The sequence below is a fragment of the Phoxinus phoxinus genome (assembly GCF_949152265.1).
Source record: "Phoxinus phoxinus genome assembly, chromosome: 18".
NCBI lineage: Eukaryota > Metazoa > Chordata > Actinopteri > Cypriniformes > Leuciscidae > Phoxinus > Phoxinus phoxinus.
In genome coordinates this window covers 30,084,594-30,100,450 of record NC_136893.1, presented here as the reverse complement: position 1 = coordinate 30,100,450, position 15,857 = coordinate 30,084,594, and the positions used below count along the sequence as shown (strand labels likewise).

At 41.1% G+C, this 15,857-nt stretch overlaps 2 protein-coding genes across 2 annotated transcripts in view; one reads left to right on the top strand and one right to left on the bottom strand.

Annotated features, from left to right (window-relative positions):
* The window catches only part of smc1al (structural maintenance of chromosomes 1A, like), a 50,633-nt gene that overhangs the window by 1,160 nt on the left and 33,616 nt on the right, over positions 1–15,857 (top strand). Inside the window, exons 2-12 of the mRNA XM_079588444.1 lie at positions 1,994–2,182; positions 3,133–3,245; positions 3,940–4,143; positions 4,240–4,478; positions 6,090–6,348; positions 10,326–10,466; positions 10,550–10,632; positions 10,729–10,828; positions 11,350–11,457; positions 14,728–14,913; positions 14,993–15,172. Coding sequence (XP_079444570.1) covers positions 1,994–2,182; positions 3,133–3,245; positions 3,940–4,143; positions 4,240–4,478; positions 6,090–6,348; positions 10,326–10,466; positions 10,550–10,632; positions 10,729–10,828; positions 11,350–11,457; positions 14,728–14,913; positions 14,993–15,172 — 1,802 coding nt within the window. The remainder of the gene's footprint in view (positions 1–1,993; positions 2,183–3,132; positions 3,246–3,939; positions 4,144–4,239; positions 4,479–6,089; positions 6,349–10,325; positions 10,467–10,549; positions 10,633–10,728; positions 10,829–11,349; positions 11,458–14,727; positions 14,914–14,992; positions 15,173–15,857) is intronic.
* LOC306985985 (uncharacterized protein) lies at positions 7,597–9,785 on the bottom strand (the record flags this gene model as incomplete). The annotated part of the gene is made up of 2 exons (XM_079588817.1): positions 8,212–9,785; positions 7,597–8,088 (listed from the first exon to the last, which is right to left on the bottom strand). The coding sequence occupies exons 1-2, from the start codon at positions 9,580–9,582 to the stop codon at positions 7,597–7,599; spliced, it is 1,863 nt and encodes a 620-aa protein (XP_079444943.1). The 5' UTR covers positions 9,583–9,785.

The window sequence follows — 15,857 nt, the reverse complement described above, 5'->3', positions numbered from 1 at the left end:
TGTAGCTCTCAGCTATGCACACCAAAGCACATATAATAAACATTACAGAACATAGCTAGTTTTCAATTGTAAATTTTTACATTTTCTTAATTCACAGTGTATGTATTCAGTGCAACAGCAAAAAGTGAGAATTAGATTTGTATAGAAGCCCCCCCCCCCCCCCCCCCAAAAAAAAGAAATAGACTTATATACCATTGCAACTTTATGATATTTAACTGATCGTGACACGTGTCGTTACAACACTAGCTCGCGATTCTGAATGAGATCTAGGGTAAGCGTACCCATTAAGCCCACCAAAATCTAAGTCTAGGTTTTTTTTATAGATATTGACATGGTTTATAAGAAAAATTATATGTTAAAATGCAAGATTAATCTCACATTTGAAAATGTATTTATTAGTTGATGTACATTTTAGAATATAAAATTAAGATATTTTATTAATAAAGTCAGAAGTCTGGCATGGGCTTAATTGGTACTTTGGCACCATTTAAGCCCGCATGTGTTCCAAATAAGCCCACATCATGATTGATTTATACAATATAATTTTTTACATTTTTTTAAAATAAGTAAAACATTGATATATTTATTCAGTGACAGGGAAGCATTAAAAAAAAATATTTTGCTAATGTTTGATTAGAGCCCTGGGTGTGATTGGTAGGTGTTAGTGGCTGGGGGTCCAGGCCAGTGGTCTGGAGCCTTCAGTCGGCTTGACTCTGGAGCATCTCAGGAGCCAAGCCGAGTTGCGGATCTATACTCTTGGCTTTCAGGGGGTATCCTAGTGGGCCCCCCACGCCGGGAGTATGGAGCCTTAAGTTGGCTTGATTCTGGAGTTATGCCTGGTCAAAGCTGGAACTTTGACCGAGTGTATCCTGGTAAGGAACCCAAGTTGGGATTCCAGACTCAGGGGTTAGGGGGGGTCCACTAGTGATCCTCCCATGTCCTAAGTATGGAGCCTTGAGTCGGCTTGGTTCCACATGAAGTCAAAATTCCACATGAAGTATCCAATTAATAGGTCATTAAACAATTTCTCTCACAAAGTTGATTAAACTTTGTAATTTGAGGGATTCCTCATTGAAACACATAAGGTGGGCTTAAATGGTTCCACAGTCAGTAAAGGTGAAAAAAAAGACAGTTTTCCTTTAAAAAATATAATATATGTTTACACAGACATGCAAGGAGCTTAAATATACTGTGGACAAAGCATCATAGTAATTTCCATTGTGCCCACATTGAGAAATGTTATGTTTTTTTCATTCAAGGTTAGCTTGTGTTGACTCTAGTTTGCATGCGTTTTATGGCGCTGTACCATTTAAGCCCATCTTTAAAAAAAGTTAATTTATGAAAATAATCTTCCCAACAAAACAATTTATGATGCATTTATTTGTAAATTAATGTAAAATAAATCACAAAATATGTAGTGTTTGTAGTTCACATGCTTAATTCTTCAGCAGTCTATCTTCCAGTAAGGCTAATGGTTTGACCTTGAGATTAGCTTTGAGCGCAAACTAATAAAATTCATCTTTCCATTTAAAGGAAAATTATATAAAATTATGAATTATTATTTGTTCATACACAAAAAACAATACATTTATCTCTTATTTGACATAATATCAATGTAGTTACCAAAAGAATGGCTGAAAATTGCAGAAATGTGTTGATTTCTGAAGGGTCCAGAAACACCAACGTTTTTGGGTGTCTTTGTTTGAGGTCCCCTGAGACCGCATGCACATGAGTGGGGCTAACTTAACATTGCCAAATGTGTTTAACATGCAATAAAAAATGTCAGGTAAGTTACAAATCACTGGATTGGTTAAAATAAGGAGCAGCAAAAAATATGATTTTCTCTTTTTTATATTAGACTTCAAAGTTGAAAGTGGGCTTAAAGGGTACATGGGCTTAATAGGTACACTTACCCTAGGCCTAGTTTTCTTTTTGTGCTGTACTCCAGCTGTATTTTTTTTACGTTTATCTAATGAAAGTTTTTTATTATCAGGCAAATCCAATCTCATGGATGCCATAAGCTTTGTTCTGGCAGAGAAGACCAGTAACTTGCGTGTGAAAACATTGAAGGATCTGATTCATGGAGCTCCAGTGGGTAAACCTGCAGCCAACCGAGCGTTCGTGAGCATGGTGTACCAGCAGGACAGCGGACAGGAGCTGAACTTCTCCAGGATCATCATCGGTACGGCACTAACAAAACTAAACACACACATTACAATTGTATTGTGATATAGAAAAGAACAAGAATTAGGGGCACAAAGGCGAGAATACAACATTAGAAAGGCAAACACAGGAAAGACCCCTTAGGCAGAACTGTATATTATATGCACTGTATATATGCACTGTATATATGCTCACCAATCGAAGGTTCATGAGATGCTACTTCAGAGAACTGGTTTCTCATTGTTTGATCTACTTTCTCTCCAGTAGTGAAAGTGAAGATTCACCTGCACAATTCATCCGTTCATGGCACATTTACAAAAAGTCGAACAGTATAAAATATGCTTGACAGTTTGACAACTAGATCAACCATTTTGCATTTAATGACTGATACGATGAACTAATGGCTAATGTTTTGAGGGGTCAGACTATTGCACAGAGAACTATTTAATACATTTTGAGCAACATTGCATTAACAACTGATAATGTAAACTGCACACAACCGATGTGCACAAGTGACTAGATGATGTGGAGGTTGAACAAGTACTTTTGAGAATTTCATTTCTGATCTGAGAAATGCACCAAAGCGACTGAGAAAAACTGTAACTAATACCCCAGCAAAAACAACTAGACTAATATACATTTCAAACATTATTAAAGGCAAGTAAACAGTCAGTTATAAATAAGAATTAATAAACACATTGTGGCCCCTGGCCGGCCGATCGGTGCATCTCTACACACATCTTCTGTGCAAGTCTCGGGACCAAAACATGTTTGTCCAAAAGTCCTTTCCTGCGCACACGGACATGAAGGATGGATCACGTTTGGCTGCTTCAATAACATACTTTAAGTGGGCCATTTAAAACCACAGGAGTTGACTTTTATTATTGATAATAAGTGTGCAGCCGTAGAACAGAGTGGACTCATTAACTTGTCCCGCATTGGTGTCTGAAGTGTTCATGTCTTGTGCAGGGTCCTCATCCGAGTACCGCATCAATAGTAAAGTGGTGGGTCTGGCTGAATACAGCGAGGAACTGGAGAAACTGGGAATCCTCATCAAGGCCAGGAACTTCCTTGTCTTTCAGGTTATTAGAGCTGCTTCTTTATCATTATCTATAGAAATGTCATGGACCACACTGGCTTTGTTTGGCATGCAGTTCTGGGCTGCATTTCTCAAAAGCATCGTAAGTATATCAGAGAAAAAGATGGCCTCTACGATCAACTTAGCTCATGATGCTTTTAAGAAAATGTAAGGTCATAAAGTCTTTTTTACTTATGCAATGTCTTCATTTTTAGATTACACTTTGACTTAGACAACTATAAATACTTTACCAAATGAAAACAATTTAACAGTTTTTTTTATTTGCGGATTTGCTTATTCACGTGACAATTTGCGTTCACTGTGAACTGACCATTGCATAGAATATGATCTAATTATTGTTATCAACAAAATCTTTGAAACTTTTGAGGTGTAATTTGTCAATATTGCACACCCCTAATGTACAGTATTAATTTGTATTTCTTTAGAGACCCTGTCACCCTGCTACTGGTATTGCAGTTTTGGGGGCTTTTCTTTTTTTGTGCCTGTAAAAATGTTGTCAGGCCACTGGCTCAACTGGGCCTCAGCGTTCAGCCCTGCTCCTTTGCACTTTCTCCAGGGTCTCTTTACTTTTTGAAAGCAAAACATGGAGCTTGTTCTTCACGTTTAAATTATTCAGATTGTATTACAATAGCTACAGGTCAGATCCAGAAAGTAGTAAGTGTAGATGTGTCCCACAGGGTGCGGTGGAGTCGATCGCCATGAAGAACCCTAAAGAGAGAACGGCTCTGTTCGAAGAGATCTCTCGCTCTGGAGAGCTCGCTCAGGAGTACGACAGGCTCAAGAAAGAGATGGTGAAGGCCGAGGAGGACACACAGTTCAACTACCACCGAAAGAAAAACATCGCTGCTGAACGCAAAGAGGCCAAGCAGGAGAAAGAAGAGGTGGGCTCCTGATGTAGTGCTCTTCTTTTCCGTGTAGAGCTCATTTATTTGAGTGTCAGCTCACCTGAATCTCTGTGTTCTCTGTGTCGTGTGCAGGCGGAGCGATACCAGCGGCTGAAGGACGAGGTGGTGCGCGCTCATGTACAGTTACAGCTCTTTAAACTGTTCCACAGAGAGTCAGAGATTGAGAAGCTGAACCGAGAGCTCGCCCACCGCAACAAAGAGATCGACAAGGACAGGAAACGCATGGACCGTGTGGAGGACGAGCTGAAAGACAAGAAGAAGGAGCTGGGCAGAATGATGAGAGACCAGCAGACCATCGAGAAAGAGATCAAGTGAGTCTGAGGCCTTGTTCACACCTGCTGTTAACCCTCTGGGGTCGGCTAACGCGCCGGCGCATTTTGGACGATTTTTTTTCACATAGCAACAAAATAGACTTAAAATACTCCGTCATTTTTGGTCATACAGACTTAAGAAATATGAAAAAATAAGCTGTTAAATGTCTACTTTTTTATGCGTCCACTTACAAGCGAAAAAAACATTGTGCTTTTGTAAATTAAGAACATAAACAGGGTGTGCTTTCTGCCTCTCCGTCTCGTGAACTTTTTTTCTAGTGCACGTCTGTAAACTTAAACGAAACTCAGCGAATACTATTCACCCAGGCATGAGCCATATATCTCTATAATCATTTAAGTGTGTACGTCTTTTGAATGATCTAATTCAAACCTAAATCAAATATTCTCTGTTAATTTATTCTGTATGAAAAGAGAGAGATGTCAGTCGTTCTCATTTTAGCGTATTAACTTTTAATGTGAGCGCGCGCTATTCAAACGCAAATGATCTGAGGCGACCCATGCAAACTGTGAACGCCCTTCATCAGCTCGATAAAACACATCAAGTTTAATCAGGACACCACAAACTTGGGTTTGATTTGGGATGCTAGAGCCTATAGGCTACCTGTCTGCATATTACAAAATAAACTAAAAGAAAGGTTATATATCATATCTTCTGGCTAGTTTACTTGATAGAGTTTTGATGTTGAGTCTTCTGGCTCAACTGTCTGGTTAAACAGTCTCCAAATGATCTTTTCATCTCTTTCTTTGTGTATTTTACACTCTTGCCCCCGGTTTCACAGACGAGGCTTAAGCTAGTCCCAGACTAAACACATGTTTGATCTGTTTTAATGGAAAACAACTTGCACTGATACATTTTTTTTAATGTTTTTGTCATGTTTTTTTTCTAAGGCACATTTATAAAAGCTACTTAAATATCCTAATTGAACTAAATAAAGCCTAGTCCTGGCTTAATCTGAACCCTGTCTGTGAGACCTGGCCTTGTAAACCATTCATTACTGTGCACTTTTTACTGCATCATGGCTAAATTTAATTAATTTAACAAATCTGGGAAAAATAGTTACAGGACAGTAACACCAGTTCACGTGTGTGTGCTCATTAGTTTGTTTGTGTGTATATTTTACACACACAGCATTTTATTTTATTAGACATAAAACATTTTAATATACAAGTAAGTTGCTGTTGAAATATGTCACAGTCTGTGAAGATTGTCCATTGCATGCCTGACACATGTTTCTGACCGTATAGCTGAGTAAAGTTAACGGAGTATCCTGCAGGTTTTGTTGGACCCCTGAAAACAATCTTGAGGCAGCTTTTCTATATGATATTGTTTTCCCTTTGCTCGAAATGTTGCTTGATCACCCGACCTAGCAGAATGTCCCTAAGTTGGAAGTATGAAAATTTATGAACAAAAATAGCTTAAAGACAAACAAAAATGTAGAGCCCTGCGCTCTTGCAGAATTGATCAGGCAGACATTATTCCATATTATCTATAAGGATATGGAAAACAGTCTGGAGATCTCTAAATGATCACATATGATTATACTCCGCTAGTTGTGAAATGTAAATTGATTTTGCTTGACATGTTGACAGGGAGAAGGATGCAGATCTCAATCAGAAGAGGCCTCTGTACATTAAAGCCAAGGAGAATACTGCTCACAAGATAAAGAAACTGGAGGCAGCTCGTAAGTCTCTGCAGAACGCCCAGAAATGCTACAAGAAGCGCAAGGGAGACATGGACGAGCTGGACCGGGAGCAGGGGTCAGTGGAGATGGCCAGACAGGAGTTTGAGGAGCGCATGGAGGAGGAGGCGCAGAGCCAGGGCCAAGATCTGCAGCTGGAGGAGAACCAGGTACATCTCAGCTTCTCCCGCTCCCCCCTACACATCCCAGCATAACCGCTTTAAAATCATCTACATGCACGAACCACTGTTCATCTGAACAGAAACGCAAGGATAGGGTACTGAAAGCATCAAAGAGCTCTCCCTTTATAATCACTAAAAAGCACTCATTTTAGTTACCGTATTTTCCGGAGTGTAAGTCGCATCGGTCAAAAAATGCGTCATGAAGAGGAAAAAACATATATAAGTCGACTATAAGTCGCATTTATTTCGAAATTTATTTCACAAAATCCAAGACCAAGAACAGACATTTAATCTGGATAGGCGAGTTATTCAGCTCCACAACAGCACACAGAACAACAGCTGAATAGTGTCCGGCAGTGTTGGGTATAGTTACTTTGGAAAGTAGTTAATTAGGTTACAACGTTACCATCAATTAAAAGTAATCAGTTACGTTACTGCGTTATCTATTCATAAAAGTAACGCGTTAGAGTACTCATGCGTTACCAAAAATTAAAAGCCGTTTGGAGCGCCTCACACGCTGCAGCTTGATTGACAGACACGGCCCCCTTTAAATGCACCTAGATGTCGTGACTCCTGGCAATGATAACGTCAGTCATCCGACTAAATTAACACTGCGGGATAACAATAACAGGAAAGACAGTCATCATCAATAGCCTATTCCACATAGCGTTTTATTTATTTATTATCACAGAACATAATCAAAATGCACACCTTCCCAGCCCGGGTAGCCTATAGGATATATGAGCACCAACAAGATAACTCCTTTAACTCTTTTAAAGAAAGATATTTTCTTTAACTTTGAGAAATTAACAACCAATCAACGTAAATTAACAGCTGTCTGTCAAACAAAAATGAATAACGTAGGCTAGGCTATTATTACGAATAACGTAACGAATAAAGATTTTTTTCTTTAACTCTGAGAAATTAACAACCAGTCAACGATCAAACAGAAATTAACAGCTGTCTATCAAACAAAAATGAATAACGTATTACGAATAACGTAACGAATAAAGATTTTTTCTTTAACTCTGAGAAATTAACAACCAGTCAACGATCTAACCGAAATTAACAGCTGTCTGTCAAACAAAAATGATTACAAACCGAATAAAATAATTAACTGCAACACAGGCAAATTACAAATCGCTTAGGCTAATAGCCGAACTAAATAGCCTATTAATTATTAATAAAGTGTAGCAACGTTTGTGACTCACCTAAATTCGCTTTAACATCTTACATTTACTCTTCAAAGTAGTGATTAAAACGTAGAAGAAGCAGATTTTCGAAACGTTTGTCCGACAGTCGATTTCTCCTGGGAGTAAGAACGAGACTCCCGAGGCTGAAAAGCCTCTCCACGGGTGCGCTGGAGGGTGGCGGGGTATTGAAGCGCAGAAACACTGTCTTGATCCTGGGGAACTTGTTCAACATATCGATCTCGACACCTGACTTAAAATACTCAGCAATTTCAGTGTCCAACGTCTCTGAGACCTGTGTGTCCTCCGTAAATGAAAAAAAGTCGGTCTCGACGGCGTCTCCTCCGCTTACGGGTGCAGGTGGCAGTTCCTCAAGCAGCGGATGCTCCAGCGCACGGCACTCGGCAGCAAGCAGCACCTTGGCGGCGTCTTTTTTAGTCTCATCTTTTATCCAGCGCAGTTTGAATTTAGGAATGGTCACTGCAGCCAGCAGGGCCTCCTTGCTGTCCAGCGTGGATGCAAAGCGTGTCTTTATGGCCTGCAAGATACAGGCAGGCATATCGAAATCAGTTTAAAACATGCAGTGTAAATCTTAGCAATGTTTTAGTAAAGCTTGTAAGATATGAGCAAATACAAAAAACAGACGAACAAACAATTTTACCTCAACTATAACATCAGGCAGGCCAGATGTCATCCGGGAGAGACTGTCTTTTAAATCCACCGTTTTTGCCATCAGGGCCTCCAGTGTCGGCAGGATAGTTCCATAAAAACAGTTTTCCTCCCCTTGAAGAATATCTAGGGCCATGGCCAGCGGTTTGAGAATCACGCAGTACTCTTTAATAAACTGGTACTCCCTGTCAGTAATGCACCTGATGCCCAGCTGGGTGCATAAGTTGTGCAGGTCAGTAATGGGGATGTCCATGACCCTGCACAAAGCCTCATAAAAAGAGTTCCATCTGGTCGTCGTGGGAACCAGCAGCTTTCTCCTGCTGAATTTTTCCACAGTTTCTGATGCATATGCTGATCTGCTCGCTTTGGTCCAGAGTGCCGAACATTTAGCAATAACACTCCTGTATACTGCTTTTGTGTCACTGTTGGAAGACAACCATTTTTCTATGTCAGTGGTGGATATCAGATTTAGCGTATGAGACGCGCATCTGTGGTGAGGAGGGAGACTGATCATGCCATCATCACCATCAGAGCTTGACAGCACATCGTTTATATCCTTGAAAGTGACACTTTCACTCCGTTCTTCCTCCTCCTCTGAGTCCGAGGCCGTTTTGTGAAACACCTTGAACGCCTTAACAAAATTCGAACCATTGTCAGTGACAGTGGCTGTCACTTTCCCACCAAGGCCATATGACGTATGAATTTGCTCGATCTCCCCTGCAACTACATCATGCGTGTGCCGTCCTCTCACCCGCCTACATGCGATTGCAGCTTTCCCCCGCTTCAGAGTGGATGGATGTATCCAGTGTGCCGTCATTCCCATGAAGCTCTTATTATTAGCTGTCCACAAATCTGCCGTGGTAGAAACAAATTCTAGTTCTTCAAATGTTTTTTTCAGTTCTTTCTCCATGTCTGTGTAGGATTTGTCCAGATAGCTCGCAAATGTTTTGCGGTCAGGCACTGTTCCCTCTGTGTTACGTGTAGTTGGGATTTTACTGATTAATCTACGGAAAGATGGAGACTCCACAGTTGCAATTGGAAGCATCTCCTCAACTACATAACCGGCCACAAGTTTGTGAACTTCACTGATGGGGACTGTTTTAGCGGAGTTAAAACTCAAACGCTGTTGCTTTGGAGCTGGTGCACCACCGTCGTCCTCCTCAGCAGGCTTTGCTACCAGAGTGCTAGATTGGTGTTTGGATGTGAGATGTTTTTTTAAATTTGAGGTAGAATTTTTGGCGGTCGACAGAAGCTTTTCACCAACGCAGAGTGTGCATTTTACCGTTATGTTCTTTTCCTTTTCGTTGACAAATTGAAAATAATGTGCGTACTTCCATACTGCAAACGCTGTCCTCTCTGCCATCTTGCCGCCGGGAGTTTGAAAAAAAACACACACACACACACACAGGGGGGGAGCAGGGCACAGACGTATCACAGCAATTTACTTTATTATTACAGCGCTTCGGCTCCGCTGATACATCCGCAGGTGGCACAGTAGACCTAAGCACACTGTCGGACAAAAAACAGGCTGCAGTCGGGATTTTCCTTTCCTTAAAATAACGGATTACTTTTAAAAAAAAATAACGAAGTTACTGATTACTTAACGCACAAAACTAACGCGTTAAGTTACACATATCACGAAAAAGGTAATTAGAGTACTCTAACGCGTTACTTTATAACGCGTTACCCACAACACTGGTGTCCGGTGTGTTAGCGTAACACATTAACAGTTATTCAGCTCCACAACAGCATAAAGAACATATACATGTGAGGCTGAATAGGCTAAACTAACATTAGCCAGCGAGTCCAACAAGTTACCGGTCAGCAAGTTCACCAAGCTCCCGATCTCACTCCTCAACACTGAATCCATTGAGTTCTTCCTCTGTGTCGCTTCTGAACAACTCCGCTAGCTAGAGCGCCCTCTCGCGGCTGTAGACGGTAATGTTTTCTCTTGGTTCATCTCAGTCAGTATGAATTAATTTTGATATATAAGTCGCAGGACCAGCCAAACTATGAAAAAAATTAATTTCCGCGACTTATAGTCCGGAAGATACGGTGAATAACAGCTTCCTTAGTGTGCAATATAACGGTTGTGTGTGTGCTCAGGTGAAGGCATATCACCGCCTGAAGGAGGAGGCGAGTAAGCGAGCAGCTACACTGGCTCAAGAGCTCGAGAAGTTCAACCGAGACCAGAAAGCTGACCAGGACCGCCTGGACCTGGAGGAGAGGAAGAAAATAGAGACGGAGGTGCGAAACCTTCCTGCAAACTCACTTAAGTGAAAATAAACAAGCTGAGTATCTTGATATGCTGTGATTTTTTTTGCCTATAGGCCAAGATCAAGCAGAAGATCAGAGAGATCGAGGAGAACCAGAAGCGCATTGAGAAGCTGGAGGACTACATCACCACCAGCAGGTACAGTCTGACCCGGCAAACAGCTGTGTGTGTGTGTGCGCGTGTGTGTGTGTGTGAGTGTGTGCGCTTCATCGCTCTGCTCGCTCTGCTCTTCAGGCAGTCTCTGGATGAGCAGAAGAGGATGGAAGAGGAGCTCACAGAAGAGGTGGAGCAGGCCAAACGAAGAATAGATGAGATCAACATGGAGCTCAACCAGGTAAACGGGTGCAGTTAAAGGACAATTCTGGCGCAATAGAACCTAGGGGTTAATAACACACGGTTACTGAGTCGATCGTTCTCTGGGATGTTTTCATGATATTCGAATGTAAAGAGTTTTATCTCTAAAAACTGATTAGCTTATAACGCTAGTATATGGGGCATCGTATATAAGTAAAAAGAAATTGCTAGTTTATACCCCTAACACGGCTCAGAATAGCCTCACACTAACACGGCAGCATCATGAGGGTCCCTACATGCAAACCACAGAAGAACTGTGTAAGTGTTCAGACCGTTTAATAAGAATATACTTTATAAAGACACGTCGCGTATACAGGCAGGAGCCATCTTGGAAAACAGTCTCGACCAGTCGAGCTACGAACACCGTGCTAAGTCACAACTTTTGACACGGTGTGCATTATCACGCTATACCTGATAGCAGCTGGACTGGACATCTGTGAGGGGACTGAAGGGTTATGGCGTGGGTAAGAGCTGGAGTGTGTGTGTGTGTGTGTTGTGCAGGTGATGGAGCAGCTGGGCGATGCTCGGATCGACAGGCAGGAGAACAGCAGACAGCAGCGCAAGGCGGAGATTCTGGAGAGCATCAAGAGGCTGTATCCTGGATCAGTGGTGAGAACCGGCTCCGTTCATTGTTCAGTTCATACACAGTGGACATAGTCTACACACCCCTGTTAAAACCGCTGTTTTTGTGATGTAAAAAACTAAACGAAGATAAATCCTATCAGATCTTGTGCGCGTTTAATGTATAATTAATGAATTGTGAAATTACACCCTATGCAATGGCACTAAAAAGCGAAGTGAAAAGGATAAATTAAAAGCTTAGATTTACTAATACACACACCTGAACTATTACCTGCGGCAGCCTTCGGTTTGACTACAGCAGTCTGTTTAGAAAGCCACATCTTGACTTCACTCTTCTTTACAAAAATGATCCTGTTAAATTGCAAGGAGATCTCCTGTACCTTCTCAGGTCCACCCATAGGGTTCAGGTCTGGTGATGAACAGTTCATCTTTCTTTGCCAAAGCCTTTGTTTTTTTGTTGATGTGGTCCGTCAGAAATGTTGTAGTGGAGTGCCTTTTGGATCATCGTCATGCAGGTTCCCCGCGGATCCTTAAAGGACAAGTTCGGTATTTTACACTTAAAGCCCTGTTTACAGATCGTATCTGATGAAATAGAACGGTTAAGATTAAAATTTGGACACATGCTGCTGTCGCGAGAATTTTAGGTTTATTTCGCTTTTGTGGACCTATTTTGCCAAACGCGTCACACCCGTGATTCTTCCGTTGAGAGCTTGAATAATAGACACTCCAGCGGCGGAGTAATACCGCACCTCACACAGCACATTCAATACAAGTCATGGAGTTGGACAAACACTACGATAAAACCTGTTGGAATGCATCTTTTTCAGCGATTTTTTTTGGGACCGTGTCAGTGAACACCCCTGACCACTCGGTGAGTTTCACGTCTTTGTAAACGAAAGTTTAATGTGTTTTAGGAAGGAATCTTCCAGTGCACATAGACAACCATTGTGGGGGTGGGGGGAGGAAAGCGAAATAAACCTAAAATTCTCGCGACAGCAGCATCTGTCCAAAGTTTAATCTTAACCGTTCTATTTCATCAGATACGATCTGTAAACAGGGCTTTAAGTGTAAAATACCGAACTTACCCTTTAAAGTCTTAAAAGGTCTTAAATTCGATTTTTAAAATTTAAGGCCATAAAAACTTAGACTTTGACTTAGACGTATCTAAATACTTTCCAAATGAAAACTATCTAATTAGCGTACGTATTATTTTTTATTATTCTATCTTTGTGGATTTGCTTGTTCACGTGACAATTCGCGTCATTTACGGCAGTATTAGCCTGCGTCTGTCTCCTGCACGCGAGTGAGGAGAGGATAAGAGAACGAGTAAATGTCAGTTCAATAGTAAGTTCATTCTTTGTGCTTAGGATTGTCTATGAACTATGATGATATTATAATCATTGTTTAAACTACGTACGAGGCACTGCGAGTTCGAGCTGACATCGCGTTTGTCTCTCATGCTTGCTTTCACTGCGTGATGTGTCAGTGCAGTTATAGGTATGTCCCCAAATGAGTTTTTGTCTTATTATATTTATATCATATTATGTTGTTATATTAGAATATCACGAGCAAGAGTGCCGTTTTCCTGTGCACAATTGCAAATGTGCTATTTATTTTATACAACAGTTAAATTAACAATAAAGTTAACATTATGTGTTACTTTTTATATTGTCAATATTGTTTGTTTCCCCCTTTATTTCACCGACAAGAATTTCATAATGAAACTGTAGTCCAACAGACAGCGATTCTTTTTTTTAAAAACTGAAATCCGCGTTTTGAACGAATCATTTGATTCAATGAATGAATCGGCCGTTTGAACAAATCGGTTGAATAAAACTCCAACAACTCGCTTAAGACAGTGACTTACTGCCACCTACTGGAGAGTTTAGTTGCATATTTAAAGCACCCTTTAATTAAAATGTTAAAATTATGAATAATTTCATATTTAAATATTGAATAGCTTTATTTATGCAATTGCAAATTAAGTGTAAATATAGTAATGCCAGTTCGGATGCCGCTTCTGTGTCACCTCTGCACTGCAAAGATGGATTTTAATTTAATTATTTAATTTGACAGCGGTACAGTCTTATTCTAATATAATTTAATTTGACTGTTAGAATTTGACATAAAAGGTGATGCATACCTCTAAATACGTTTAGAAATAATTTCCATATTTAGGTGTAAATGCCCCTGGAAATCAGTTTAAGGTGGAAAATATTGCCCCTTAATAAAAATTAAAATTTCGGTCACTACTGTGAACTGACCACTGCATAGATAGAATATGTTAAATATGAATATCTCCGTGAGTCTGCTGTCAACAACAGGCCTACACCAGCCATGGTACCAGTACAACATCAGTAAAATAGCATCTAATTATCAACAAAACTTTGAAAATATCGATATATATTTTTGTTAATATTGCACACCCCTAATGTACGGTATTAATTTTTATTTCTTCAGGTCTTAAAAAGCCTTAAATTTGACTTAAAAAAATGTGCAGATACCCTGTCATGCTGAGAGGTGTAAGCTTCAGCTTTCTAGCAGACGCCAGAAGGTCTTGTGCCGAGCTATTCAAGGATTAGTTCACCATAAAAGAGTTCCTCACCCTCATGTCGTTCCAAAGGTTGTTTTTGCACCAATCATACCTTCTACAATCTTGACCATGAAGTTCAGTCTTTGTCTCAGACCGTGACACATGGTTCACCGCATGGTTTTAGGAGACTGGATCTGGTTTTGCGAGGTTTAGCCGGGCTTGTTTGTTTTTTAGTCAGAAAAGGCTCGTCACATGTATGGAGCAAGCAGTATGTGCTAGAAAGAGCTGCAACTCATGAAATGCTGCTGTTGGCCTCTTGAACGCCTCCATGACCATTGAGTTTCATTGTCACTGCTGTGCCATGCTTTCTTCACTTGTTGGTGACGTCTTCGCTGTGAGCCATGGTTTATGCCTAGGGAATTTTGTAGCCCGCAGCTGAGTGATAAATTTCAACAACGAGATCCAGATTCTTCATAATAATTTAAGATGTATTTAGAGTTAGAGTAAGGTGAAGACAGGTGTGTGCTTCACATGAGCTGGATTAGTTCAGTCTGAACATGGCCACGTACCAAATTATAAAAGGGGTTGCACAGATTTTTTCTTTCTCTGAAACGTGTCTTTGGTTTTCACTAGCTGTCATTTTTAGGTGCAAAAGTTCTGATATGATATATCTTTGTTTCAAAATCTGCCGTTTTGATGTTTGTTTTGTGTATGTATGTGTCTTATATATCTGTCTGCTCCCATATGACCGCCTCATACTCCAGTACGGGAGACTGATTGACCTGTGCCAGCCCACACAGAAGAAGTTCCAGATCGCGGTCACGAAAGTGCTGGGCAAAAACATGGATGCCATCATTGTGGACTCTGAGAAGACCGGTCGTGACTGTATCCAGTACATAAAAGAGCAGCGCGGCGAGCCCGAGACCTTCCTGCCCCTGGACTACCTGGAGGTGAGGGCACTAGAATGAGTTTCACTGAATGTGTTGTGAGCCATGCATGTCGACTCATGTATGATGATGTCCTCGACAGGTCAAGCCCACAGATGAGAAGCTGCGTGAGCTGCGCGGTGCCAAATTGGTGATTGATGTAATTCGCTATGAGCCACCACATATTAAGAAAGCCCTGCAGTACGCCTGTGGAAACGCCCTGGTGTGTGAGAACGTGGAGGACGCTCGCAGGATCGCTTTCGGGGGACCGTACAGACACAAGGTACAAAGAAAAGTCACTACGTCGGATCAGTTTCTCCCTAGTCTTGAGCAGATTATACATTAGATCAGGGGTAGGCAACCTATGGCACGCGTCCCAACACTGGCACGCTGAGGGTTAATCGCTGGCGCGCGAGCATAAGTGAGAGAGATGTATGCATTTCATTCAGATAAAGTACCTCGTCCCTGCATGCAGATCTACATTTTGAGGAAATCATTCATCATAGTAACACAGCTTGTTATATTAAGATAGGAGTTATACATACTATTAAAGTGTTAGAACTAGAGCGTGCAGGTCTGACGAACCATTGGTGCGATCACTGCGCATCACGTGCACACAACTGACTGACAGCTTATGCTGCGTTCACACCAAACGCGAAGAGAGCGTCAAATTTGCGTCTATCGCGTCTAAACATTTTGAATCCATTCGCGCCGCAGGACCTCTATACGCGCGTAAACGCGTCTTTACATTGACTTAACATTGAAATCACTCGTGCAGACACTCTATTTGCATTCCAGATAAAACTGGACAGATTGCATCGGGTTGTTGAAGCCACAAATGTAAATTTTACTCCTAAAATGGTAAAAACGAAATATGCACGAGCGTTTTATAACGGCTCGCGGTACCCGATACGACAGAGCTACCGCAGCACAGCAGAGAAGCAGCTGAACATCTTCAGCAATCCGAC